At 43.1% G+C, this 25,679-nt stretch overlaps 3 protein-coding genes across 4 annotated transcripts; all 3 read left to right on the top strand.

Moving 5' to 3' along the window:
* The first annotated feature begins 13,035 nt into the window (after nt 1–13,035).
* On the top strand, nt 13,036–19,307 carry LOC142933135 (epithelial cell adhesion molecule-like). The gene is made up of 8 exons (XM_076077282.1): nt 13,036–13,093; nt 15,669–15,776; nt 15,878–16,139; nt 16,247–16,312; nt 16,419–16,485; nt 16,600–16,698; nt 16,796–16,942; nt 19,248–19,307. The coding sequence occupies exons 1-8, from the start codon at nt 13,036–13,038 to the stop codon at nt 19,305–19,307; spliced, it is 867 nt and encodes a 288-aa protein (XP_075933397.1).
* On the top strand, nt 13,408–14,930 carry LOC142933074 (uncharacterized). Of its 2 annotated transcripts, none has more exons than XM_076077225.1 (2): nt 13,408–13,536; nt 13,906–14,930. In XM_076077225.1, the coding sequence occupies exon 2, from the start codon at nt 13,916–13,918 to the stop codon at nt 14,318–14,320; it is 405 nt and encodes a 134-aa protein (XP_075933340.1). In that variant the 5' UTR covers nt 13,408–13,536; nt 13,906–13,915; the 3' UTR covers nt 14,321–14,930. The 2 variants fall into 2 exon arrangements, 1 of the variants encoding a protein (XP_075933340.1); XR_012947549.1 differs by lacking the exon at nt 13,408–13,536 and having other exon boundaries at nt 13,573–14,529; nt 14,658–14,930.
* Nucleotides 19,308–21,362: 2,055 nt separating the features above from the next.
* Nucleotides 21,363–24,181, top strand: LOC142932985 (epithelial cell adhesion molecule-like). Its single transcript, XM_076077116.1, has 9 exons — nt 21,363–21,420; nt 22,130–22,237; nt 22,339–22,600; nt 22,704–22,769; nt 22,876–22,942; nt 23,057–23,155; nt 23,247–23,444; nt 23,538–23,582; nt 23,672–24,181. The coding sequence occupies exons 1-9, from the start codon at nt 21,363–21,365 to the stop codon at nt 23,693–23,695; spliced, it is 927 nt and encodes a 308-aa protein (XP_075933231.1). The 3' UTR covers nt 23,696–24,181.
* The last annotated feature ends 1,498 nt before the right edge of the window (nt 24,182–25,679 follow it).

Genomic DNA, 25,679 nt, shown 5'->3' on the forward strand with positions numbered 1-25,679 from the left:
GCCCAAGATACACCGACATGTGTAGGAACCGGGAGCATTGTTGCAGGTCATGTTCCCGCTACAAGCCGTGGCCTGCTGACATTCGTCCACATCCTCACAAACAAAGCCGTCACCCTGGTATCCATCCAGGCACTGGCAGATGTAGGACCCGTTTGTGTTGCGGCACAAAGCCTGGGTGCTGCAGTTGTGTGGCAGGGTGGAGTTCTGCTCGCATTCATTCACGTCCTGGCAGTCAAAGCCATTGCCTGCCATGCCAGGTGGGCAGGCACAGTAGAAAGATCCAGGCGTGTTATTGCAGCCGGCAACTGGATGGCATCCTCCATTTTGGACTTGGCACTCATCAAAGTCTATAATTTATCCAAAATGGGACAGTGTCAGGGAAACAGGCGCAAATGGTGCTAAGAGGGAGTCCACTTATGGAGGCAAAATAAACATCTGGTGCAATCAATATTAATTAATAAAGAATTGATTCTTACCAGAGCAGTTCTTCCCGTCACCTGTGAAGCCACTGAGACAGAAGCACAAATGGTTGCCCATTGTGTTGACACACCGTGCAAACTCACTGCACTCCTGCTGCCTGGTCTCACACTCGTTCACATCTGGGGAAGGGGAGTAGGGAGAACAAGAGGGGGAACATTTAGCTTAACAGCATCCCTTTAGAGGACAATCCATTAATAGAGTGATGGATGTTTGTGTGTTGTTTAAGCCAAGTTTTACACATACACTTTTAATTAGAAGTGAGGTACAAAAAGATGGCTTAGTTCGGCGGCTAAATACCAAAAGGAAAATATATCAGAGTTTAAGAAAAAGAGATATAACTCATTATTCTGATTCTGTCATGTCAAATTGAAATGTGTGGAAACTGAGGTGACTATTGTTCATTATTATGATTATTTGCAACAGTTGTAAACACGATGTCCCATTTTATTCCAGTTGTGGTGTGAAAAATATTTTTATTTAACAATACCAAAATGTGCTATTACAATATTTGATTTAATTTAATGGTGAGAACCATTCATTGCTTCATGAATTATGTAACTTTTAATGCAGTATTTTCAATTATTAAGTCTTAAACTTGCTTTTTGTTCAAAACTAGAATGAGTATTCCCACTAAATGTTACAAGGATTAGGGATAACGTCCTGATACTACAGTAAGATGTACTGTAGTCGGAAAATGTGGTTTTGGGACAAACCACATCTTAATTGCGCAACAAATTCCTTAATTTGTCTTCTGTTTATCTTCATTGTCTGATTTTTGATTGATATGGATTAGAAAAGTGAAAATAATAAAAGATAAGATAATGGCTTTTAGAGAAAAGATCAGTAGTATTTAGTACATTCAGTGCAGCTTATGAACTATTCTTTTAAATAGGTACAGTTAATCATAGCCTAAGAACCGGACTGAATTGCCATTTTTGTTTCACTTAATATAGCCTTGTTATGATTGACTTAATCGCTGAACATATCAGAGATGTGGACAGCAATTTGGAGGTCTGGAACCAAGCTTACACTCACTATTTAAGAAAAAACAATAAAACTGTCTTACCAAGACACAGTGCTCCATTGAGAGTGTAGCCTTTTTTGCAGACACAGGAAAACGATCCCGGGATATTCACACACTCCGTTTCATTTTGAGGACAAATGTTTTCCCTCTGGCACTCATCTATGTCAGAGCAAGCCAGCCCATCGCCCACGTAACCCAGATCACACACACACTGGTATCCGGCAGGCGATCGGTGGCACAGGCCGTGATTGTGGCAGGCAGGGTCACACAACAGACTGGGTGACACACAGGTGCCATTGAAGGCCACTGTGCCATTCAAGCATGAACAAACATGAGCACCAGGGGAGTTGATACACTTTGAGAAGGCCGGGCAAATGGTATCGGTGAGGCCGCACTCGTCTACATCCTGACAGGAGAAGCCATCACCTTTGAAACCCTGCTGACAGGAGCAGAAGAAGTCCCCAATGAAGTTGGTGCATAGCGCCCGAGGGTGGCATGTGCCTTCCACAGAACACTCATTTATATCTTCACACTGGGTGCCGAATGCTGAAAAACCTCGCTTACAGGTGCAAGTGTGGGACCCGATGGTGTTGAGGCACGTGGCGTTGACATGGCACGGGTTGTCTTTACACTCGTCCATATCAACACAGTCCATGTTGCTGGCTGGGCGGTAGTAACCGACCTGGCAGGGGCACTCATATGACCCGTCGACATTCTTGCACTCTTCATTCACTCGACATGGGTTGTTCCGCTCCTTACACTCATTTATATCCTGACAAAGAGTCCGGTTGACCAAGATGAAGCCGGACTGGCACTGGCAAGAGAAGGAGCCCTCGTTGTTGACACACAAAGCTTTGTTTCTGCACCCTCCATTATCCACCAGACACTCGTCCACATCTTTACACTGGATGATCCCATTTCCAGAATAACCCACCTGACAGGTGCAGTTGTAGGAGCCAGGGAGGTTGATGCAAAGGGCGTTGGAGTGGCACTGGTTAGTTAGAGAGCACTCATCCACATCCGCGCAGGTGAAGCCATCTCCCCTGTACCTGGCTGTGCACTGACAAGAAAAGGAGCCAGGTGAGTTTGTGCAGGTTGCGTACGGGCTGCAGCGGCCCTCCATGCATTCGTCCTGGTCATAGCACCTGGAGTTGTTGAAGATGAAGCCGGTGCCACAGTCGCAGTAATACGACCCCGCAGTGTTGACGCAGATAGTGGTTGAAGGGCAGATGTTGGGATTTGCACACTCATCGATGTCTTCACACAGTCGACCGTCTCCTATAAAACCTCCCAAACAGGAGCACTCGTAGGTCCCAAGCCTGTTGATACAAGCAGCGCTGGGATCACATTGATTGTTTCGGTTGCATTCATTTACATCTGCGCACGTCAGTCCGTTTCCGTCAAAACCGCTGTTGCAGGTACACCGGTATGACCCCATGGTGTTGATACAGTCCGCGTATAGACTGCAGAGGTTGCTCGCACACTCGTCGATGTCCACACACCTCTGCCTGTTACTTTCGAAGCCATTGTTGCACGTGCAGCGGTAGGTGCCGGGCAGGTTTTTACAGCCTCTGTAGCCAAGTGAAGAAGAACACACTCCAGCAGTGTCTGAACATTCATCTATGTCAAGACACAGGTAGTTCCCGTTGCCCTTGTAGCCTGCATTACAGGTACACACGTAGGACCCACGGTTGTTGGTGCAGGTGGCGTTCCAGTGGCAGATCTTTAGGTTAGCGCATTCGTTAACATCATTACACTCGAAGCCGTTGCCCGTGAAGCCGGCTTTGCACCGGCACTGTCGCCCACCCTCGGAGTTTGTGCAAAGGGCATTGGCATGGCAACGCCCATTGTCTTTTTGGCACTCGTTGATGTCCTGGCAGTTGATTCCGTCTCCGACATATCCACTGAAGCAGACACAGCTGTAGCTGCCCAGGGTGTTTTTGCAGCGGGCCTGCGAGTCACAGCCGTGCAGGCCACTGAGGCATTCGTCGATGTCGTTGCACAGCAGACCGTCGCCCTGGTAGCCATTGCGGCACACACAGGTGAAGTTGTTTCTGACCTTCAGACACTCAGCCTGAGGGTCGCACTTGCTGCCCGCCGCCGCACATTCCTTCGGGTCGACAACTGAAAAGAACAAGAGGGAGAGATAGTAGCTTGAGAAACATTGAATGTGATTATGTGTCAACTCAATTTTACAAATATGTCTCAGGTGCACAGGTGATTTGGTGTCTGCTGTCTGTATGTTTGGTAAAGAAAGCAAAGATGGTTGCAGTGACGGTAAGATACCTGCACAGCAGTATTCCAGCCCTGCAAGTAGACTTATCAGCCACAGGAATGGAATCCTGTGTGGGCAAAGGGAAGAATCATGAGAATGTTTTATCTGTTTTTCAGAAACATAGTGGCCATATACTTGGTCTTTTTTTATCTGATCCTCCTCAATACATGAGAGATATGAGTGAAGAACAGAGAAGACGCTCACTTTTAAATAAAAAACGCAGCATGTAGTTCTAAACACATGAAGTCTGAAATACCATCCAGCTCTGTTCCCGAAAGAGGAAGCAAAGTATTGATTCAACCTAAATGCAAAGTATAGGTTAGCTGTCTTACTGCACAGCCTACTTTCATCCCACTGAACAATGGTGTCTATTGTCACGGTTGATGTAACACAGATAAACCTACCCTTATCCTCACTCACCACCCAAAGAGGTAATTTACTGTCAATCTGCTCTGATTTATCCAACATCGCAAGCTATTCGTACCAGACGAAGTTTGCTGGTGTAAAATATATTAATAAATGTTTTCAGATTAAAATTGTTTTGTAATTCATTAAATACCTGTTATTCATTGTCATTCAATATGATAGAGGCTCAATGAATACAGTCTGTAAAACCTGCATATTTTCTTTAATTCCCTAAAAAGTTTTATTTATTTTTTAAGGGAAGACACTACAGGCAAAAACAGCGTTTTTCATGCATTGGTAAATTTTGAGATTTTGGTGCTATTTTGCTTCCATAACATGTCTTCTTTCAGACTAGTGGAAAGAAAACATCTACTTTACATCCATCCAATACACTTTTAGGTGTTTTTGCAATTTGTCTATTTGAGTCAGCAGATTTCTTCTAAATTCACCAAACGTTAGCATTAGGTAATGCTTCATGTATTACCAAAGATAATTGTCTTAATATTTAACTGAGGAAGTTTCTTGCCAACATTAGGCTCCTTCGGGATGAACTGCGCCTCGCCTGGTAAGTAGACGAGAGCAGGCGGTAGCAGCAGGGGGCGGTGAAAGCAAACTGTGGTCAAGTCGGACAGTTTTCAGCCGCCTTCAAAGAATAAACAGGAAGTCAAAGAAACAATTACATCCTGTTAGATCTGATCATCTGTAGGCTACTTGTAGTTTTCAGACCTCATTCGGATTTATTCATGTGTGTTAAATATAGATTTATGTGGAAATGTGCGTGTATCTGCATTGTATTCTATCGTTTGTTCTTTTTATGTCTGCCTGTGAAACACTTTGCTGCTGGTTTTGATACGTGTTGTATAAATAAGCTTTATTATTATCAACCACACAAGATATGTTTTTAGATTAAACTTTCATTGCACAACATGAGACTAATCTCCAACAATCGAGCATTCAATACTACAATTAGACAGAAAAATTAGATTCTCAACAAAACTTGGTGTTTGCTGTTAAATCTAAGAGCCAATCAGCTCTTTCATCAGGCGCTAGCCAGGCGTTTCCCATCATGTCCTGGGCCATGCAGTCGATGGAGAGCAACTGGGCGCCTGGCTCTAAAAACTGCGGCCTCCTTGCGTGTTGTTGCCCATCGTGTTCATGACATCAGAGCAATCGGGATCATGGGATCAATTCGGACACAAAACTAGCCGGCATGCATTGTGCACCGATCGCCGGTGATGGATTCTGCGCAGGACTGGCTCATCTCTAACGAGCCTGCTGTCACAGCCTTTATGTTTGGTTCTGATTGGACCTGATTGGGTATTAATCAGTGGCATTGGACACACCTGGGTCAGCTTGAGCAGCAGAAGACTTTTGTTGGCAGATCTCCACTCACCCCATATCGTTGTTGTGGCTTTAGATTTCTTTTCATTGTCTTTACAGCACAACACTCGTGCAGCACATTTTCACCCATTTATTTGACTTATATCGATCTACTTTTGGTTAATAAATCAGCTTATTTATTATTAAGTATACCAGTGTGTCTCCCATTTCAGTCACAGTTTAAGAGCCTGGCTGTGACAATATCTATTATCAATATCAATATCTATTAGTTTCTTACCTTATTTACCTGTAGTGTCTTCAAAATCTACGTTTTTTTTCTCAGACTCCAGAAATCCCCACTTCAGTAGTGCTTACATACACCAAACTTTCCAGTTTCATCGCTCTCTCTATTCTAAAGGTCAACAAAATGAAACAATAATTTTGAACCTGGCTTTATCCAATGTTCAGATTTCTGTTTTGGAAATGTATGCAAATGAGCACATATTGCTGAATATTTCTACCCTATTTGCCTCGTGTTTTCCCTTAAAAGAATGTATTTCCCATAGTTTCTACTAAACTTCTACTCTAAACTTCACATTAGTCAAAAAGCCAAATGATTCAAAAGTCTATTATGTACAGATAAATGGTAAAATCTCAAAGAGTTTTGTAAAGTGTCCACAGCTTTGGTAGCGAGCACCGCGTGGGACTCTTTGGATTCAAGGTCTCATCATATGTTAAGAACATTTTGCCTATAGCATGAGATGATTGGAGTAGTTCTTTACCCCTTTTTCAGAAAACTAAAACTTTCCAGACACTCCCTGCCACTACAGTTTCCCCTGAGAAGACTGAAACAAAGCTGTTTTCAAGGTGTTATGGTTACTGGTCACCGATCAGACACATTACAGAGATGTGTTTTTTTTGGGCTCGAGGGCATAGTCGAGCTGAATTAGGAGAACAATGACAGCAGTCCTGGTTTGTTGTGATTGGGTTACCATTTAAATGTCAACATTCCCCCCAGGCCTTGAGGGGCTATTGCCTGTGTCTCCCATTACCTAAATGCACAACTGTCTACTGTAAATCACATCAAGCCTCCCTGAGGTGACAGCCACTACAGAGACGGGTATGACGGCTGCCATAATGTCCATCACCAACTGCAACACTTGGAAACATGAGGAAATTGTTACTCGCATTTTACAACTTTTGTTTTCAAGCTATTCTTTTAATATCCATGAATGATCCTGCTTCTTATTTAAAAGCATATAAAATACACTACTAGCACTACTCGAGAGTATTTTCCTGTTCTTATTTAATTCAGATTTTGAATTAATATTATTTGGCTCTTTTATGTTTCTTATGTAACTCATTTGTCTTGATGTGTATCTATTTCTTTTTTATCTTTTAGTAAGAGGGGAAAATAAAATGTGTGCATTTACAAATGAACACGTCAGTTCATCAGTAAATAGAACAAATAGAAAGAATCTCTACATAACTGAGCAATTGTTCATTAGAGTAAAAAGCTTTTAAATAAAAAAGCAAATGTTTTAAATAATAACTATAACATGGTAAACATTGAACAACAAATTGATGTCAGTAAGACAATAATACACAGGTTTCATAGGGTTTTCCTGATAATATAGCAATGAATGCATCATAATTATTTGCTTCCAAATTCAGCCTTTATGCTTTAAACAAAGATTAATAAAAATTCTAAGAAATATAAAAATTGGGTCATGGTCACATGAGTTGGATTAATGATAACTTCACAAATGAATCTTGGTAACTGTAAGGAGCCACTATTACAACGAGACCCAATGAGATAAACAAGAAAGACAGAATACAGAGATTAGCGCTCACCGCATATTTCCCCGTCTCCCGGTGCTCTTTGAGTCTTTCTTGGAGCATAAAGGGCGAACTCCCCTCTCCTGGATCTCTCTCCTTCTCTTAGTCTTTCCCCGCAGAGTCGAACCCCCTTGTCGCCAAGCGGCCTCCTCCACCTCCTTCTCCTCCACCTGTCGTGATTCCTCCACCCCTGGGACACGCGACAATGGCCCCCGCCACAACATACTACACACTGGCCTGACATCGTAAACCTCTGGGAAGGGGAACACCCATATTCCCCTGCTTATGTGTCAGCCCTCGCACAATAAGTGGACCAGTCCCCTGTGGCACACGCTTTTGTTCTGCTTGCTGTAAGAAGACAGGTCACCCGATCATCGGGGATTACTGATATTTCACTGCGTGATTTCTCCTGTCTTTGTTGGAGTTTGTATCGAAGATGCTTGTTTTGAGATGTCACACCACTGTTTTTGCAAGCTGCAGCTTGCTTCTGGTGTAACCTCTACTTGATAAAACACAGTGGTGGGCCGTCAGGGCCAGCAAGGCCTTCTCTGCTGGCCTAAACAGAATCACAAAGTTATAGCTATTTTATAATTTAATTATTTTTCATAAATACACTACATGTATTCTAAATATTTTTTCCCCATTAGCTTATTATCTCATTGCACAGCTACTGTCTTCCTCAGTTGCGTTGCTTCCAGCACAGCTTGTTTTAAGTAGAGCTTTTATCCAATCAGATTTCACCCCTATGCTGTCTCTAAGTAAAGAAATCTGCCGGTTGGCCTTCAGAATTACAAGTGAATCCATTTGCAGTTTAAGTAAATGGGGACGATATTGTTGATTGTCATATTCTTCAATCAATCAGATTGTTAGTTTGACATGTTGGGCGTATTCTTTGACGTGCCAGAGCTTCTAGCTGGCCTACAAGTACGTCAGCATTAACGTGCGGCTTGATTGGTCAGTGGGTTAGCGTGACTGTTGTGAAGCTAGCTAGCAGAACTTTGTAGTAGAAAGAGTTAAAGTTTAAGATATGTAAGAAGGATTAGTTTACGTGACATTACATTTTCAGCGTTTTGGCATGTGACAATCCCAATATCTGCTGCCTCTGTCGAGCGGACATATTCAGTCCTCAAAGGCATTAAAACGTATTCAATAAATACAACTGAGGAGGCTCGACTGTCATCACTGGCGTCCATGAATCGAGAAGGACGTCTTGCTGGACCTGAACCGCACCGATGTTCTGTGCAACCGTGGGATTGAACTCTTGGTAATCAAAGAAAGGAGGATGGACTTTGTCTTTAAGTGAACAGCAGCTTTGGTAAGTGAACTGCTTTTGTTTTTTTACATCTGCAGTACTTTAATAATGTGTTAATTTTTCTATGGTGTCGTTTTTATGATATGGTTAATATTGTTCCCTCTGATGTGAATAATGTTTGAATGGCCCGTGCCCTTGAGTGTGTGGATGAATGCATGTTTTGCTGGAATGTGCAGAGGCCTGTTGAATCGTGTTATTTGCGTTTTATGTTATTCTACCTGCTTTGTTGTCATATAAATATATGTGACTGGTTCTTGTGAGTTTGTTCTTGTCATTGTGTTAATTACATTGATTTTGACTATATGCATTGCCCGTTAATGACGAAGTATCCCGTCATGCTGACGTCATGAGATTATCAGGAGGTGGTTCAACTGTAGTAGGACAGCACTGAAGGCCCAGGTATAAAACACATGGCCCGCCACTGGTAAAACATAACTGGGGTATCATCACATCAGTAAATCCTATAAACGTGAACTGAATTGACTCGTAGATTCTTTGCAGTCACTGCATTGTTCAGTAGGGCAAATCCCATTCATATGGCATTAGCATAAGATAAAAACCAGCACTGCTATCCAGGCTTGTATAAAATACACAACATGCAGAATCATAAATCTCCTAGTGAAGCCTCTTCTCTGGCAGATGAAAAGTAGCGGTTAGCGACACAAAGTGTCATGGAGTTTCTGCCTACCCCCCAACAGTGGAGTTAGCAGTGAAAAGGACTCTACAGCTATGCTAGTGGTCTATTCTTAGGTACAGCAAGGCTTTCGCTAACATGCTCACAATAGATAGGCGAAGTCCCTCCATTTCCGGTGCACACACCTGGGACCTTATTTTGTAAAAAAAATATTTACGGTAGTCAGCAGCGAGAGACTACATCTAGAGTCTCATTTTGTCGTAAATCTGTTGAAGCAACTGTGAAAATGTGTTATTCAAAAAAAGACTAAACACCCAAAAGTCGCACAAGTGGCGTCTCTCGTTGAAGCTATGATAGCTGTGTGTTTCGATGTACTCACACGGACGACGGGTCTCGCTCGTTCTTTCGCTTCCCGGCTGATAAAAAAAAGAGTCGCTGGATGAAACACGTCGGGTGAGATAACGTTACATTTGTGCGTGGAACATAGCTAAGTTAGCTAGCTCGCCAGCCAAGGTTACGGCCATGTTGGTGACACTGAGCCGTTTCACACAAAAAAAAAACAGTTACTACGACAAACTGCAACTTAAAATTGAAAAACATATGTGTAAATCATGGCACAATTCAAACTGGATCAACAAAATATTTGTCCCTTGCCATTGTAGGACTACCTGACATTTTTTCCAAAATAAGGTCCCATGGGGGACACCAAAAGGGGCGGGGCTTCGCCGCTCTAAGACAATGCTAACCTGCTGATGTTTAGCAGGCATAGAGTTTACCATATTCTGTCACGGGGCATGATGAGGACTCAAGCGCAGACAGTCAGGTGTAATGCAAAAAGGGTTTTAATGAATAATCCAAAAACAAACAGGGAATCCAAGGGCAAGACAAGAGACAAGGGGTGAAATCCGGCAGGACGAGGCAGAACAAGCAGACGGTGAAACCGGGAACAGGACGAGCAAAACGGGCGGGTAGGTAGGAAACAAACAATGATCTGGCAGTGGGTGTGTGTGAGGCAGGGGTTTAAATAGTGAAGGAGGCAGAGTGAGCAGGTGAGAGTCATGAGCTGATGAGGTGAGTGTGACTGGCAGGTGCACTGAATGAACTGATTAGGGACAGGTGAAGGGAGTGAGGAGCTACAGAAAAACACACACAAAACACACAAGGCAAAGCCTGATTGTGACATATTCACCATCTTACTTTAGCAAGTTAGCATGCTAAGATTTGATAACTAGCATAAAATATAGCACGAGGTTACTGGGAATGTCAGTAGTTCTGCAGGAATCACATCCTCTGTACTAATTTTGACCTGATGACGGCCCGAGATGAAAAGTCAGAGGAACACTACAGTTATTGGATTCATCCTCGAGTGAGACATGAATGTAGGAACCAAAATTTCATGGCAATCCATCCGGTAGTTGTCGAGATGTTTCACTCCAAACCTCATGATGACGCTATAGTCAGGAGTTCACAAGTGTCCTTAAAGAAACAAAATCAAGTATACTTTACTCAAAAATGTCTTTTTAAATGTTTGTGCATTAAATACACACAGACTACCAAAACACAAAATTTGTGTTGTTGTGTTTTTGTACAGCAACAACTCTCGGACCACAGGTTTCACTCGTTCACATTAGTGAAGGCTGCATTCCAGTGAGGGAGCATACACACTATCAGGCCTCTGCAACACAGCAATCATTAACATTATTAGTTACACCTGTGTTTGACTAGTACTCTTTGCCACAAAGAGAGTCTACAGGGGCGTAATGCTGTGAGCTGTTCTTTTGCTGTGTAATTTGCTTCATGCAATGTTTTCAGAATGGGAAGAAAGAAAAAATTGTGCATTATTCTAAGACGGTACCCGCTCTGCTAAAATGTAGTCGCACCATCGAAATTGCCTAAATTGGCTCATTTTGCTGTGGTAGGCGAGGTATGTAGACAGATTTAAATAAAAGCCTTCCTGGAACATTTGTGGTTCATCGAAGAACTCATAGGCAAGAGTGTGCAAAACCTTGATCTGCCCTCAGGTGCACTTGTGAAAATGACTCACCTGCACTTTTGTGTGAGCTGCTTTTAATTCTCTACAGCAACCGAAAGGGTTTCGTAACACAACCGGTTTGGCAAAGTAGCCTACAGAGCATGGTGCATCATGATTTCTTAAAAAACGAAAGTGGTAATATTTCATAAGTGGCTTCTTTTTTTTTTTACATGTCAGACTATTTCTTTTAACAGTTCTTAATATGCTCGTAAGTGACAAACAACAAGCTGTAGAAATCACGAAAAGCTATTGAAATGTGGTGCAGTGACTGCCTGTTTAAAAACTGTTCCCCTAGATGAGGTTACACAAATCAAGCCCATAATCAAAGATTAGACTATTAGATTAATTCTACCTCTGTATCTATCTTTTTCCATGAAAGTAAGCTAGTGCATGTGTAGTCTTTTAGATTGTGTCCGTCCCATCTGCGGGGCGTCTCCTCCTTCCTTTTTCTGTGTAGCCCACTTGACTCTTGATTGACGGGGACTAATGAATAAGCATAAAAAAAATATTGGGTAAACTGCTGAGAGTGTGAGAGTATCTCTCAGGTGGAGAGTCTCCACGTGACCAGAGGCGTGACTCAGCCGTGTCATCCCACAGAGCGTGACTCACAATACCTCACATTTTTTCCCCCCAGCCTCTGGTTTCTGTCAGTTAAGATACCTGCTTCGGACAGTTGAACAAGATTTATTTTTTACATATCTAGACGTATTGCTTAAACGCTGCGCATTTTGTGCACATATTGGGATAGCTTAGGTGTGGGATATGAAATATGAACTATATGGACTCTGGACACAGCTAAATGCTTTGACTGTATTGGTGAACGTGATGTCTAAATAGCCGACTACGACATAATAAGAATACACAGTGATCAAAACTATCACACAGTGATATTATAAAGGTACGATATAACATAATGGGGATATATATATAAATATCATTACAAAAGTCTAGTGTAAAACTATATGGTGTAAACTGTCTGAAGTGATATTGCAATGATACAATAAAGGCCTTTACATATAAAAAGACACTATTAGCTGATACTTAACATCCTGTAGAAATATCACAATTCTTGAAGTATAAAGGTCACTACAAACCACACTCTATACAGACATAAAACAGTGTTACAATGTTAATCTAGGCAGAATATTGCCTGTAAAATATTAACCACAAAAGTATTTTTGTATATTGACAAGCTGAAAGAATAAAATATGTCAACAGAGAGAGAGAGAGAGAGAGAGAGAGAGAGAGAGAGAGAGAGAGAGAGAGAGAGAGAGAGAGAGAGAGAGAGAGACCAAATATGGTCACACCGGAGAAAAGGTGCGCTTGACGAACCACCCCCCCCCCCCCGTCAAATTGGAGTGACGTCAATAGGCTAGTTGTCTTATAAATTTACTTCACAACCGCTCTTGTGTCAGTTGGACAACAACCATCAAAAGAGATATAATCAACAGCCAGCTGTGTTACTTCACTTTGGTGGCGCTCGTGCTCCAGTTTCAAAGTCGTTACCTTTGCGCACGCGCTCTAGTTGAGTTTCTCTCCTTCAAACAGGTTCGACCGCCGGGACACACCTGCAGGGAGAAAAAAGGAAGCCTTGTTTTCCCCCGAACGCCATTCTTTACTCCATCTTTGACCTCTGTGGACGGCGGAGGGACAGAAAGCTGACGGTTTTGTTTTGTTCTCAACAAGTCGTTTTTTGGTTTGATTAATTTTCATCATGAAAATGTGGATTGCTCTCGTTCTCGTCGCCTTCGCGACAGGAGCCTCAGCTCAATGTAAGTTTGATTTGTTCAACTTTATTAATGTTAGTCTTAAAAAATAAAATAAAAAACCTTTCAACGCAGTTCGCGCTAACGCGTCGCCTAAATGTCATTCTGTGCTATTTTCCATTTTCAAGTGCGTTTTCTTGGCACTTTTTGTAAGCTTTAGTTAAAAATTAATAAGTTAAAATTTTGCTTTTTAATGCCGTGTGTTTCAGCAGGAACACTCTTCTCACTTTAAGTGTAACGTCTGCTCGCATAACGTGACTTATTTGCGAGTAGAGGTGGACAAATAAAAACCCCAGTAGGGGAGAGCGGGGTAATGTGAGACACCGGGTAATGTGAGACACCCCCTGTATCTAGGCAAAGGAACACATTTGTGGTCATGTGACCATTATGTTTTCAAGCCCCTCCCATTCCCCCCTTGCCATGAAGGAGAAGTTGGTGCTGGTGCTGTGGTAAGTATGTTTTTTCACAAAAATGTGGTTTTTGCATGTAAAAGTAAATTTTCTTGCTGTGAACTTAATCAACTGTTGTGTCAAAGCAAATTGATTCAGGTAGAAAAACTTATATCATACATGTTGATGAACTTCCAACATATAAAACCATGTGATTGATGCTAGCTGAAGATTAGCCTGAATTGCTAAGAGATGTTGTTTTTTCTAAAATAGTAGCTGTGGGGTAAAGTGAGACAAATGATGTGGGGTAAAGTGAGACTCTGTCTCACTTTACCCCACCATGAAGCACAAGTTAAGTTTAGTCTTAAACATATTTTAGTGTAATATTACATTACATATGTTTTATTTTTAATGTCATAAACATTGTAGAAAAGCCATCATGCCAAGAAACTACACCAGGAAGACAACCTGGGGCCAAACACCCCTCGCAGAGATGGAGAGTGCAGCCGCTGAGGTCATGCAAGGAAAGAAGTCCTTAAGAAAAGCTGGAAGGGATAGAAATATTGACAAGACAACCCTCAAAAGATTCATAAAGAAAAAAGAGAAAGGGGAAGTAAAATCAGTAGCCTGGGGTGCAGTAGCTGAGGCAAAGAGAATATTCACAGATGAGATGGAGGAGGAGCTTGCCAAACACTTGAAACAACTAGCTGACCAGTTCCATGGCCTTGCTCCAGTTAAGTGCCGTGAACACGCAGAGAAATACTATATCCCTGTCCCTGCCAATTGGACAGAGAAACAATGTGCAGGTAGGCTAGGGTGTGCAAGAGATCACATGATTCTGTAGGTTAACTTAGGCCAACTGATCTTGCCACAAAGCTAAATCTTATAATAATGAATTCTCTACTCTTTAGGAGAAGAGTGGTTTGGCAGCTTCCTAGCACGTCGCCATCTCTCTGTCCGAACTCCGGAGGCAACATCCCTGGGAAGTGCTACAGCCTTCAATAAAACTACAGTGGGGGAGTTATTTGAAAATCTGGCTGTAGTGATGGACAGGTGACAGAATTAATTCTTTAGTTGCAAATGTTTTATGGAGAACCTCAGAAGAATCCAGGGAAACAAGAAAGAGTGGGAGAGACCCATGTTTGCTATAAAAGCAAATGATGTGGCACATGTTCCTAAAGGTGATGTGGTGAAGAAGCTGCCTCAACCTAATAGGCCTGGAGGAACCACACGGAGAGAGCAACTCTTCACCTTTCCCTGTAACCTTCAGGGCTGGAATGTAGAGTAGGTCTTGTTATAGAGTATGAGGCTGATGTTCTAATCCAGGTGGGTCTAGTCCTGTGTTCTGAGTCCCAGGCTGTTCTAGCTGGTTCTGATTATGGTCCCATGACTGTGTTCTAATCTAACTGGTTCTATCTGTCATTTGAATGTTAATTAAAACATTTTGAATTATATTATGTTGTATATGATTTTGTTCGGAGTTACTTTCAAGTGTTTAAAAAAAATGTGCTTAATTGACCAATCCCCATGATTCTGTTACGAGTCCGATATTAGTTTTGGAATGTGTGGTTGTCAATCTAGCTGTCAGGATTCTAACTGTTACAACATGTGTTGTTATGGTAGTTTTAAAGTGGAAAAAGTAAGTGGATCAGTTTACCCCCAGCTGGTTCACTTTACCCCCTTGATTTCTCTGGTCTGTCTCACTTTACCCCTAAGCTGGGGTAAAGTGAGACACAAGACCACTTTTTTTAAAACAATCATATTTTCACTGCCCTTTGTCCTGAAGACATTCTGATTGTTTCCATTGCTAGGAAACATCCTGAATTAATGGGAAATGTGTAAATTTTACTGGTATATCATTTTAGCTCGCCTAGAGGGGAGCAAATGTAAAAAGTGTCTCACATTACCCCGCTCTCCCCTATAAGGTGTTTGTCAAACGCAGGTAGTGTCGTTGTCGGGTGGGGGTTGGGAGGATTTGTTCCGCTCTCTGGGGACTCGTCCTGTTTGGAGGAACCAACGCCCAGGTGTAAACCTGCTAGTCTACCTGCTGTACTACCCCCCCCCCCCCCCCCCTCTGTTTATAGGGCTGTATAACCGACAATACAATTTAACTTGCACGCCAATTACTTCAAGTTCTTTTCAGGGGTCGCTTACATAATTCGATATTGATAACCCTAACCCTTCTTTTTTAGGTTCATGTGAAACTATGAAGTGGGCCACCTGTGACGGCGATCCATGCGCTTGTACCCTTCAGGTCGGTCACGGCAATAACAATAAACAAGCGCTAAACTGCGACAAATGTAAGTAAAACCTGTATGTTGTGATCAAGCCTGTGAAGGTTTTTCTCCGCTTTTGCAGGTTGCTCACGATTTGGCTTTCTCCCTCCCCCTCCCCCCTTCAGTGGTCCCCAAGTGCTTCCTGATGAAGGCCGAGATGTACCGAGCTAAAAAGGGCCTGAGCACGCGCACAATAGGAGGAAAGCCGGTGAAGACGGCCTTCGTGGACAACGCCGGCATCTACGACCCGGATTGCGAGACCGACGGCAAGTTCAGGGCCAAGCAGTGCAACAACACGGAGGAGTGCTGGTGCGTCAACAGCGCTGGAGTCCGTCGTACCGACAAGGAGGGCAAGGATCTCAAGTGCCCCAAGCTGGTGGAGACCTAGTGAGTGTTGTCGTCCTCATCATCGGCGTGGATGATCAGTGTCAATGTTCGGGCGCTGAATGTTAACCCTTTGTCTCCTTGTTTGTTTTGCCCCCCCTCCCCTCCAGCTGGGTTCGTCTGCAGCTGAAACACAAACCGTTGACAACTCCAGTAAAAGCCGGAAGCCTGAAGGCGTGAGTACTTTTAACAGCCCCCATTTCAAATGAATAAAAATCAAGCGTCGTTGACTTCTGAGTTTCGATATGCCACAATTGTGATTTCTTATTTTTCCTAATACAGTGCCATTTCCGAAGCCATTAACAGACGTTACAATAACTTTAACAAGGAATTGGTGGAAGAGGTCAAGGTGAGTCTCCAGTTTAAAAAAAAAATAAAAAATTAAACGACGCACGTTTTTATGTATGTTAGAACGGCATTACAAAAGTACCTGACTAACAGCGTCCTGTCTGTCGTGCCGCAGTACGACGCAGATTCCCGCACGATTGTGGTGGATGTGAAGAAGGCAAAGGGAGAACGCATGACTGACCTGACCGAGATGGCCTACTACATGGAGAAAGATGTATGTTTTCTTTTTCTTTCAGTTGTTTAAATCCTGTATAATGCTTGAAGAGAGGCCCCGGTGACTGACCCCTGTTATTGTTTTGGCTCCCCTGCAGGTGAAGGTGCTGCCCCTGTTCAAGAACCAGGATATGTTCATGCCCAATGTGGACGGCCAGAAGCTGGAGATGGAGAACATCCTGGTGTACTACGTGGACGAGGAGAACCCGACCTTCATCATGTCGGGCGGCATCTTGCAGAGGCCTGTTGAATCGTGTTATTTGCGTTTTATGTTTCTACCTGCTTTGTTGTCATATAAATATATGTGACTGGTTCTTGTGAGTTTGTTCTTGTCATTGTGTTAATTACATTGATTTTGACTATATGCATTGCCCGTTAATGACGAAGTATCCCGTCATGCTGACGTCATGAGATTATCAGAAGGTGGTTCAACTGTAGTAGGACAGCACTGAAGGCCCAGGTATAAAACACATGGCCCGCCACTGGTAAAACATAACTGGGGTATCATCACATCAGTAAATCCTATAAACGTGAACTGAATTGACTCGTAGATTCTTTGCAGTCACTGCATTGTTCAGTAGGGCAAATCCCATTCATATGGCATTAGCATAAGATAAAAACCAGCACTGCTATCCAGGCTTGTATACAATACACAACATGCAGAATCATAAATCCTTGGCAGCCGCTACTGCAGCGATAAGACGATACTGAGCTGGTTTATGAGCTCCGTCCACAGGTGAGAAAAGTGGGAGCGTTTTTTGTTGGCTGTTGTAAAGATTTAAGTATCAAATCACTCGGGGTCTGTACAAATGCTTACCCTTGTTACACTTGACATTTAAGTCATACTAGCGATGGTCTGGGTTGTGTATTATCAGTCTGTGGTTGACTCTGCAGTGTTCGAGGAAGTGCTGACCATGAACCCTCTGTGTATCACGCTCTCCTAGTGAAGCCTCTTCTCTGGCAGATGAAAAGTAGCGGTTAGCGACACAAAGTGTCATGGAGTTTCTGCCTACCCCCCAACAGTGGAGTTAGCAGTGAAAAGGACTCTACAGCTATGCTAGTGGTCTATTCTTAGGTACAGCAAGGCTTTCGCTAACATGCTCACAATAGATAGGCGAAGTCCCTCCATTTCCGGTGCACACACCTGGGACCTTATTTTGTAAAAAAAATATTTACGGTAGTCAGCAGCGAGAGACTACATCTAGAGTCTCATTTTGTCGTAAATCTGTTGAAGCAACTGTGAAAATGTGTTATTCAAAAAAAGACTAAACACCCAAAAGTCGCACAAGTGGCGTCTCTCGTTGAAGCTATGATAGCTGTGTGTTTCGATGTACTCACACGGACGACGGGTCTCGCTCGTTCTTTCGCTTCCCGGCTGATAAAAAAAAGAGTCGCTGGATGAAACACGTCGGGTGAGATAACGTTACATTTGTGCGTGGAACATAGCTAAGTTAGCTAGCTCGCCAGCCAAGGTTACGGCCATGTTGGTGACACTGAGCCGTTTCACACAAAAAAAAAACAGTTACTACGACAAACTGCAACTTAAAATTGAAAAACATATGTGTAAATCATGGCACAATTCAAACTGGATCAACAAAATATTTGTCCCTTGCCATTGTAGGACTACCTGACATTTTTTCCAAAATAAGGTCCCATGGGGGACACCAAAAGGGGCGGGGCTTCGCCGCTCTAAGACAATGCTAACCTGCTGATGTTTAGCAGGCATAGAGTTTACCATATTCTGTCACGGGGCATGATGAGGACTCAAGCGCAGACAGTCAGGTGTAATGCAAAAAGGGTTTTAATGAATAATCCAAAAACAAACAGGGAATCCAAGGGCAAGACAAGAGACAAGGGGTGAAATCCGGCAGGACGAGGCAGAACAAGCAGACGGTGAAACCGGGAACAGGACGAGCAAAACGGGCGGGTAGGTAGGAAACAAACAATGATCTGGCAGTGGGTGTGTGTGAGGCAGGGGTTTAAATAGTGAAGGAGGCAGAGTGAGCAGGTGAGAGTCATGAGCTGATGAGGTGAGTGTGACTGGCAGGTGCACTGAATGAACTGATTAGGGACAGGTGAAGGGAGTGAGGAGCTACAGAAAAACACACACAAAACACACAAGGCAAAGCCTGATTGTGACATATTCACCATCTTACTTTAGCAAGTTAGCATGCTAAGATTTGATAACTAGCATAAAATATAGCACGAGGTTACTGGGAATGTCAGTAGTTCTGCAGGAATCACATCCTCTGTACTAATTTTGACCTGATGACGGCCCGAGATGAAAAGTCAGAGGAACACTACAGTTATTGGATTCATCCTCGAGTGAGACATGAATGTAGGAACCAAAATTTCATGGCAATCCATCCGGTAGTTGTCGAGATGTTTCACTCCAAACCTCATGATGACGCTATAGTCAGGAGTTCACAAGTGTCCTTAAAGAAACAAAATCAAGTATACTTTACTCAAAAATGTCTTTTTAAATGTTTGTGCATTAAATACACACAGACTACCAAAACACAAAATTTGTGTTGTTGTGTTTTTGTACAGCAACAACTCTCGGACCACAGGTTTCACTCGTTCACATTAGTGAAGGCTGCATTCCAGTGAGGGAGCATACACACTATCAGGCCTCTGCAACACAGCAATCATTAACATTATTAGTTACACCTGTGTTTGACTAGTACTCTTTGCCACAAAGAGAGTCTACAGGGGCGTAATGCTGTGAGCTGTTCTTTTGCTGTGTAATTTGCTTCATGCAATGTTTTCAGAATGGGAAGAAAGAAAAAATTGTGCATTATTCTAAGACGGTACCCGCTCTGCTAAAATGTAGTCGCACCATCGAAATTGCCTAAATTGGCTCATTTTGCTGTGGTAGGCGAGGTATGTAGACAGATTTAAATAAAAGCCTTCCTGGAACATTTGTGGTTCATCGAAGAACTCATAGGCAAGAGTGTGCAAAACCTTGATCTGCCCTCAGGTGCACTTGTGAAAATGACTCACCTGCACTTTTGTGTGAGCTGCTTTTAATTCTCTACAGCAACCGAAAGGGTTTCGTAACACAACCGGTTTGGCAAAGTAGCCTACAGAGCATGGTGCATCATGATTTCTTAAAAAACGAAAGTGGTAATATTTCATAAGTGGCTTCTTTTTGTTTTTTACATGTCAGACTATTTCTTTTAACAGTTCTTAATATGCTCGTAAGTGACAAACAACAAGCTGTAGAAATCACGAAAAGCTATTGAAATGTGGTGCAGTGACTGCGTTTCAAAACTGTTCCCCTAGATGAGGTTACACAAATCAAGCCCATAATCAAAGATTAGACTATTAGATTAATTCTACCTCTGTATCTATCTTTTTCCATGAAAGTAAGCTAGTGCATGTGTAGTCTTTTAGATTGTGTCCGTCCCATCTGCGGGGCGTCTCCTCCTTCCTTTTTCTGTGTAGCCCACTTGACTCTTGATTGACGGGGACTAATGAATAAGCATAAAAAAAAATATTGGGTAAACTGCTGAGAGTGTGAGAGTATCTCTCAGGTGGAGAGTCTCCACGTGACCAGAGGCGTGACTCAGCCGTGTCATCCCACAGAGCGTGACTCACAATACCTCACATTTTTTCCCCCCAGCCTCTGGTTTCTGTCAGTTAAGATACCTGCTTCGGACAGTTGAACAAGATTTATTTTTTACATATCTAGACGTATTGCTTAAACGCTGCGCATTTTGTGCACATATTGGGATAGCTTAGGTGTGGGATATGAAATATGAACTATATGGACTCTGGACACAGCTAAATGCTTTGACTGTATTGGTGAACGTGATGTCTAAATAGCCGACTACGACATGATAAGAATACACAGTGATCAAAACTATCACACAGTGATATTATAAAGGTACGATATAACATAATGGGGATATATATATAAATATCATTACAAAAGTCTAGTGTAAAACTATATGGTGTAAACTGTCTGAAGTGATATTGCAATGATACAATAAAGGCCTTTACATATAAAAAGACACTATTAGCTGTGATACTTAACATCCTGTAGAAATATCACAATTCTTGAAGTATAAAGGTCACTACAAACCACACTCTATACAGACATAAAACAGTGTTACAATGTTAATCTAGGCAGAATATTGCCTGTAAAATATTAACCACAAAAGTATTTTTGTATATTGACAAGCTGAAAGAATAAAATATGTCAACAGAGAGAGAGAGAGAGAGAGAGAGAGACCAAATATGGTCACACCGGAGAAAAGGTGCGCTTGACGAACCGACGAACCCCCCCCCCCCCCCGTCAAATTGGAGTGACGTCAATAGGCTAGTTGTCTTATAAATTTACTTCACAACCGCTCTTGTGTCAGTTGGACAACAACCATCAAAAGAGATATAATCAACAGCCAGCTGTGTTACTTCACTTTGGTGGCGCTCGTGCTCCAGTTTCAAAGTCGTTACCTTTGCGCACGCGCTCTAGTTGAGTTTCTCTCCTTCAAACAGGTTCGACCGCCGGGACACACCTGCAGGGAGAAAAAGGAAGCCTTGTTTTCCCCCGAACGCCATTCTTTACTCCATCTTTGACCTCTGTGGACGGCGGAGGGACAGAAAGCTGACGGTTTTGTTTTGTTCTCAACAAGTCGTTTTTTGGTTTGATTAATTTTCATCATGAAAATGTGGATTGCTCTCGTTCTCGTCGCCTTCGCGACAGGAGCCTCAGCTCAATGTAAGTTTGATTTGTTCAACTTTATTAATGTTAGTCTTAAAAAATAAAATAAAAAACCTTTCAACGCAGTTCGCGCTAACGCGTCGCCTAAATGTCATTCTGTGCTATTTTCCATTTTCAAGTGCGTTTTCTTGGCACTTTTTGTAAGCTTTAGTTAAAAATTAAGTTTAAATTTTGCTTTTTAATGCCGTGTGTTTCAGCAGGAACACTCTTCTCACTTTAAGTGTAACGTCTGCTCGCATAACGTGACTTATTTGCGAGTAGAGGTGGACAAATAAAAACCCCAGTATAAGGTGTTTGTCAAACGCAGGTAGTGTCGTTGTCGGGTGGGGGTTGGGAGGATTTGTTCCGCTCTCTGGGGACTCGTCCTGTTTGGAGGAACCAACGCCCAGGTGTAAACCTGCTAGTCTACCTGCTGTACTACCCCCCCCCCCCCCTCTGTTTATAGGGCTGTATAACCGACAATACAATAAATCCTTCACGAGCTCGGTGTACACCAAGCCTATTTGTGGTCGTTCCTCTAGTCACACTATGGGGGCCTCTGTCCACTTCACTTGTGCATTGTGAGACACTATAGTGGTGATAAAAGTGGCGCCAGTAGATATTTGAAACATTGAGTGATATTTAACTTGCACGCCAATTACTTCAAGTTCTTTTCAGGGGTCGCTTACATAATTCGATATTGATAACCCTAACCCTTCTTTTTTAGGTTCATGTGAAACTATGAAGTGGGCCACCTGTGACGGCGATCCATGCGCTTGTACCCTTCAGGTCGGTGACGGCAATAACAATAAACAAGCGCTAAACTGCGACGCATGTAAGTAAAACCTGTATGTTGTGATCAAGCCTGTGTAGGTTTTTCTCCGCTTTTGCAGGTTGCTCACGATTTGGCTTTCTCCCTCCCCCTCCCCCCTTCAGTGATCCCCAAGTGCTTCCTGATGAAGGCCGAGATGTACCGAGCTAAAAAGGGCCTGAGCACGCGCACAATAGGAGGAAAGCCGGTGGAGACGGCCTTCGTGGACAATGACGGCATCTACGACCCGGATTGCGAGACCGACGGCAAGTTCAGGGCCAAGCAGTGCAACAACACGGAGGAGTGCTGGTGCGTCAACAGCGCTGGAGTCCGTCGTACCGACAAGGAGGGCAAGGATCTCAAGTGCCCCAAGCTGGTGGAGACCTAGTGAGTGTTGTCGTCCTCATCATCGGCGTGGATGATCAGTGTCAATGTTCGGGCGCTGAATGTTAACCCTTTGTCTCCTTGTTTGTTTTGCCCCCCCCTCCAGCTGGGTTCGTCTGCAGCTGAAACACAAACCGTTGACAACTCCAGTGAAAGCCGGAAGCCTGAAGGCGTGAGTACTTTTAACAGCCCCCATTTCAAATGAATAAAAATCAAGCGTCGTTGACTTCTGAGTTTCGATATGCCACAATTGTGATTTCTTATTTTTCCTAATACAGTGCCATTTCCGAAGCCATTAACAGACGTTACAATAACTTTAACAAGGAATTGGTGGAAGAGGTCAAGGTGAGTCTCCAGTTTAAAAAAAAAATAAAAAATTAAACGACGCACGTTTTTATGTATGTTAGAACGGCATTACAAAAGTACCTGACTAACAGCGTCCTGTCTGTCGTGCCGCAGTACGACGCAGATTCCCGCACGATTGTGGTGGATGTGAAGAAGGCAAAGGGAGAACGCATGACTGACCTGACCCAGATGGCCTACTACATGGAGAAAGATGTATGTTTTCTTTCAGTTGTTTAAATCCTGTATAATGCTTGAAGAGAGGCCCCGGTGACTGACCCCTGTTATTGTTTTGGCTCCCCTGCAGGTGAAGGTGCTGCCCCTGTTCAAGAACCAGGATATGTTCATGCCCAATGTGGACGGCCAGAAGCTGGAGATGGAGAACATCCTGGTGTACTACGTGGACGAGGAGAACCCGACCTTCACCATGAAGTACCTGTCGGGCGGCATCATCGCCGTCATCGTGGTGGTGGTGCTGGCTGTGATCGCCGGCCTGCTGGTCCTGGTAAGTGCTTTTATCCAAATGTCTGCCACTTAAGTGCCGATTTAGGATTATCAGTACGTGTCCTAATTTAATTTTGTTTGTTTTTTGGTGCAGTTCTTTGCCAGAAGGCGACAGAATCAGAGATACAGCAAAACCCAGGTGAGATGATCTTCCTGTGACTCTCAACTATGAGTTACTTTTTGCACCATGGAATGTGTTTTTTAATAATAATTTTTGTGTTCCTTCAGCAAAGAGAACTGGACCCCATGTAAAGTCTTCATCGCAGCGGGAGTCTATGAAGACCTTTATGGAATAACTTGTTTTCTGCAGTGGGAGTGTGCCGTTTCTTTTTTTTTTTTTACCATTTTACTTGAGGAATACAGATTGTAACAATGAACTTGCTTTTTTTGTGTTGGCACAGCTGGTATCGCCATTTATTTATAAATCGTGTCAACTCTTAACGCATCGTCCATCTATATGCCATAAAGAACTGTGCTTTTGAAAACGTGCCTGGCACATACCGCTTTTTAATGTCAGAACGCATCGAGTGGTCTAAAGTCCGCGTCGTAGATTGTACAGTTTCCTACCTACTAATGTGTGTTTTGTCTAAATGTTTATAATAAAATCTTTTTAAAGACACTGATGTGGTGCAGGGTTTTTGTTCTTTGTTTGTCTGGTCACGATGGAAAAGTACAGCAGATCATGAGGGGGGAGGGAACTAAAGAGTGCTTTTCTAGTCCTAATAGTTCTGCTGATACTTAAAAGTCAATGCAAACACATGGTGTGTCATGATGGTTACAGTGCATGGAGGTCTCACACACAAGATGGCCGCCAGGTTTCCTACCCAGATGAGTTTGTTTTGAATGGGTGTGGCAGCCCTGCTTTGAGTGAGTCACTGTCCTGGTATTGTTTTTTTTCTTTGAATAAAACTTTTAATCTGCTTTTCATGGCTCACAACACTGATTTCTCAGCTGATTTCTTCTCCACCTGCATGAATCCAGAGGAAGAGGTGTCTTCAGCTCAGATTTGCGGAATGTGAGAGTTCCTTGCTGTATGACACCTGTTTAGTGTAGAGGGAGTTGGCTAAGTCTTTTATTTTTAAATAGAAGCGTTGTGATGGACAAATGCTGAGTTTAAAGGCGGCCTTTATTCTAACCGAGCGAAGACTGCGAGTTCGGAATTTGCTGTGTGGCAATGAACATGAAAGTGCCAGTGGGTAAAAGAGAGCCACTTTTATTAGCCAGCCGTTTAATCATTTGTCTGTCTAGGTTCTCTTGCCTCACCCAGTTTTCCTCCCCCCTCACACTTCGTCTCCACAGCAACACAGGGACAAAAGCATGTAACTAGTTCAGACAGGTTGGGTATCGGATGTCCTGTCCTCCCCCCCCCCCCCCCCCTCTTCTCTTCTCTGTGAAAGACTGCAGGAATGAGGCGTGTCAGGGACCTGTTGCAGGTATCAACGCGTCAGTCACATGACGAGGCTGGGACGGCATGCATTGTTTTTATTCAAAACACATTTTACACTCAGTGAAACCTGTAGCCTTGTTCCTGTAGTTTTAGTTTATTTGAGCATTGTACAATAATTATAAGACATTCCAATTTATATGACAAATAAATACAACACCTCACTGTATACAGGCTGGGGATAATACTGGCAGGGGAAATCCACCCTTCTTAAGTACCTTACGTACCTTCCAGTTTCTTTAGATTACATGGGTTACTACATCTGACCGTGTTCTTTAAAACTTCATATGTGTTATGCCAGGTAACCAGCAGAACAGAGAAGCCACCAACCTGTTGCCTCAACACCTGCCACATCCACTTCCTCTAAATCCACTTCTGCCAAAGTCACGTGCCGCTGCAAAAGGCTTCCGGTATTTGTGCATGATTAAAGTTTCACCGCTCTGCTGGCTATTCAGTAACTAAGAGCACATGAGGTCCAAACTGGCACACAAAACGCTCAGTATCCTATTTGGCCATTTATTTCAAGATGGCACGAATAGAACGTCTTTTCTTTCCTGTCCCACCTGCATTGAAACTGAAGAGAATTACAAAAAAGAATGAACCAGACCGTGAGATTGATTTTGTTGTTTTCTCTCGACTTCACGTCTATTGCATTGCGAAGCGTGCTCTTGAGCTGCGGTCTTGCCTCCTGCTTTCATCACACTGCTCCGTATCCTTCATTACACAACAACATCTAACCCTGTGAGGGTTTCGGTGCCCTACAGGAGGACAAAGACACAAAAACACCCTCTT

The sequence above is a fragment of the Anarhichas minor genome, unplaced genomic scaffold (genome assembly GCF_050575085.1).
Source record: "Anarhichas minor isolate MPS153535 unplaced genomic scaffold, ASM5057508v1 ptg000058l, whole genome shotgun sequence".
NCBI classification, from domain to species: domain Eukaryota; kingdom Metazoa; phylum Chordata; class Actinopteri; order Perciformes; family Anarhichadidae; genus Anarhichas; species Anarhichas minor.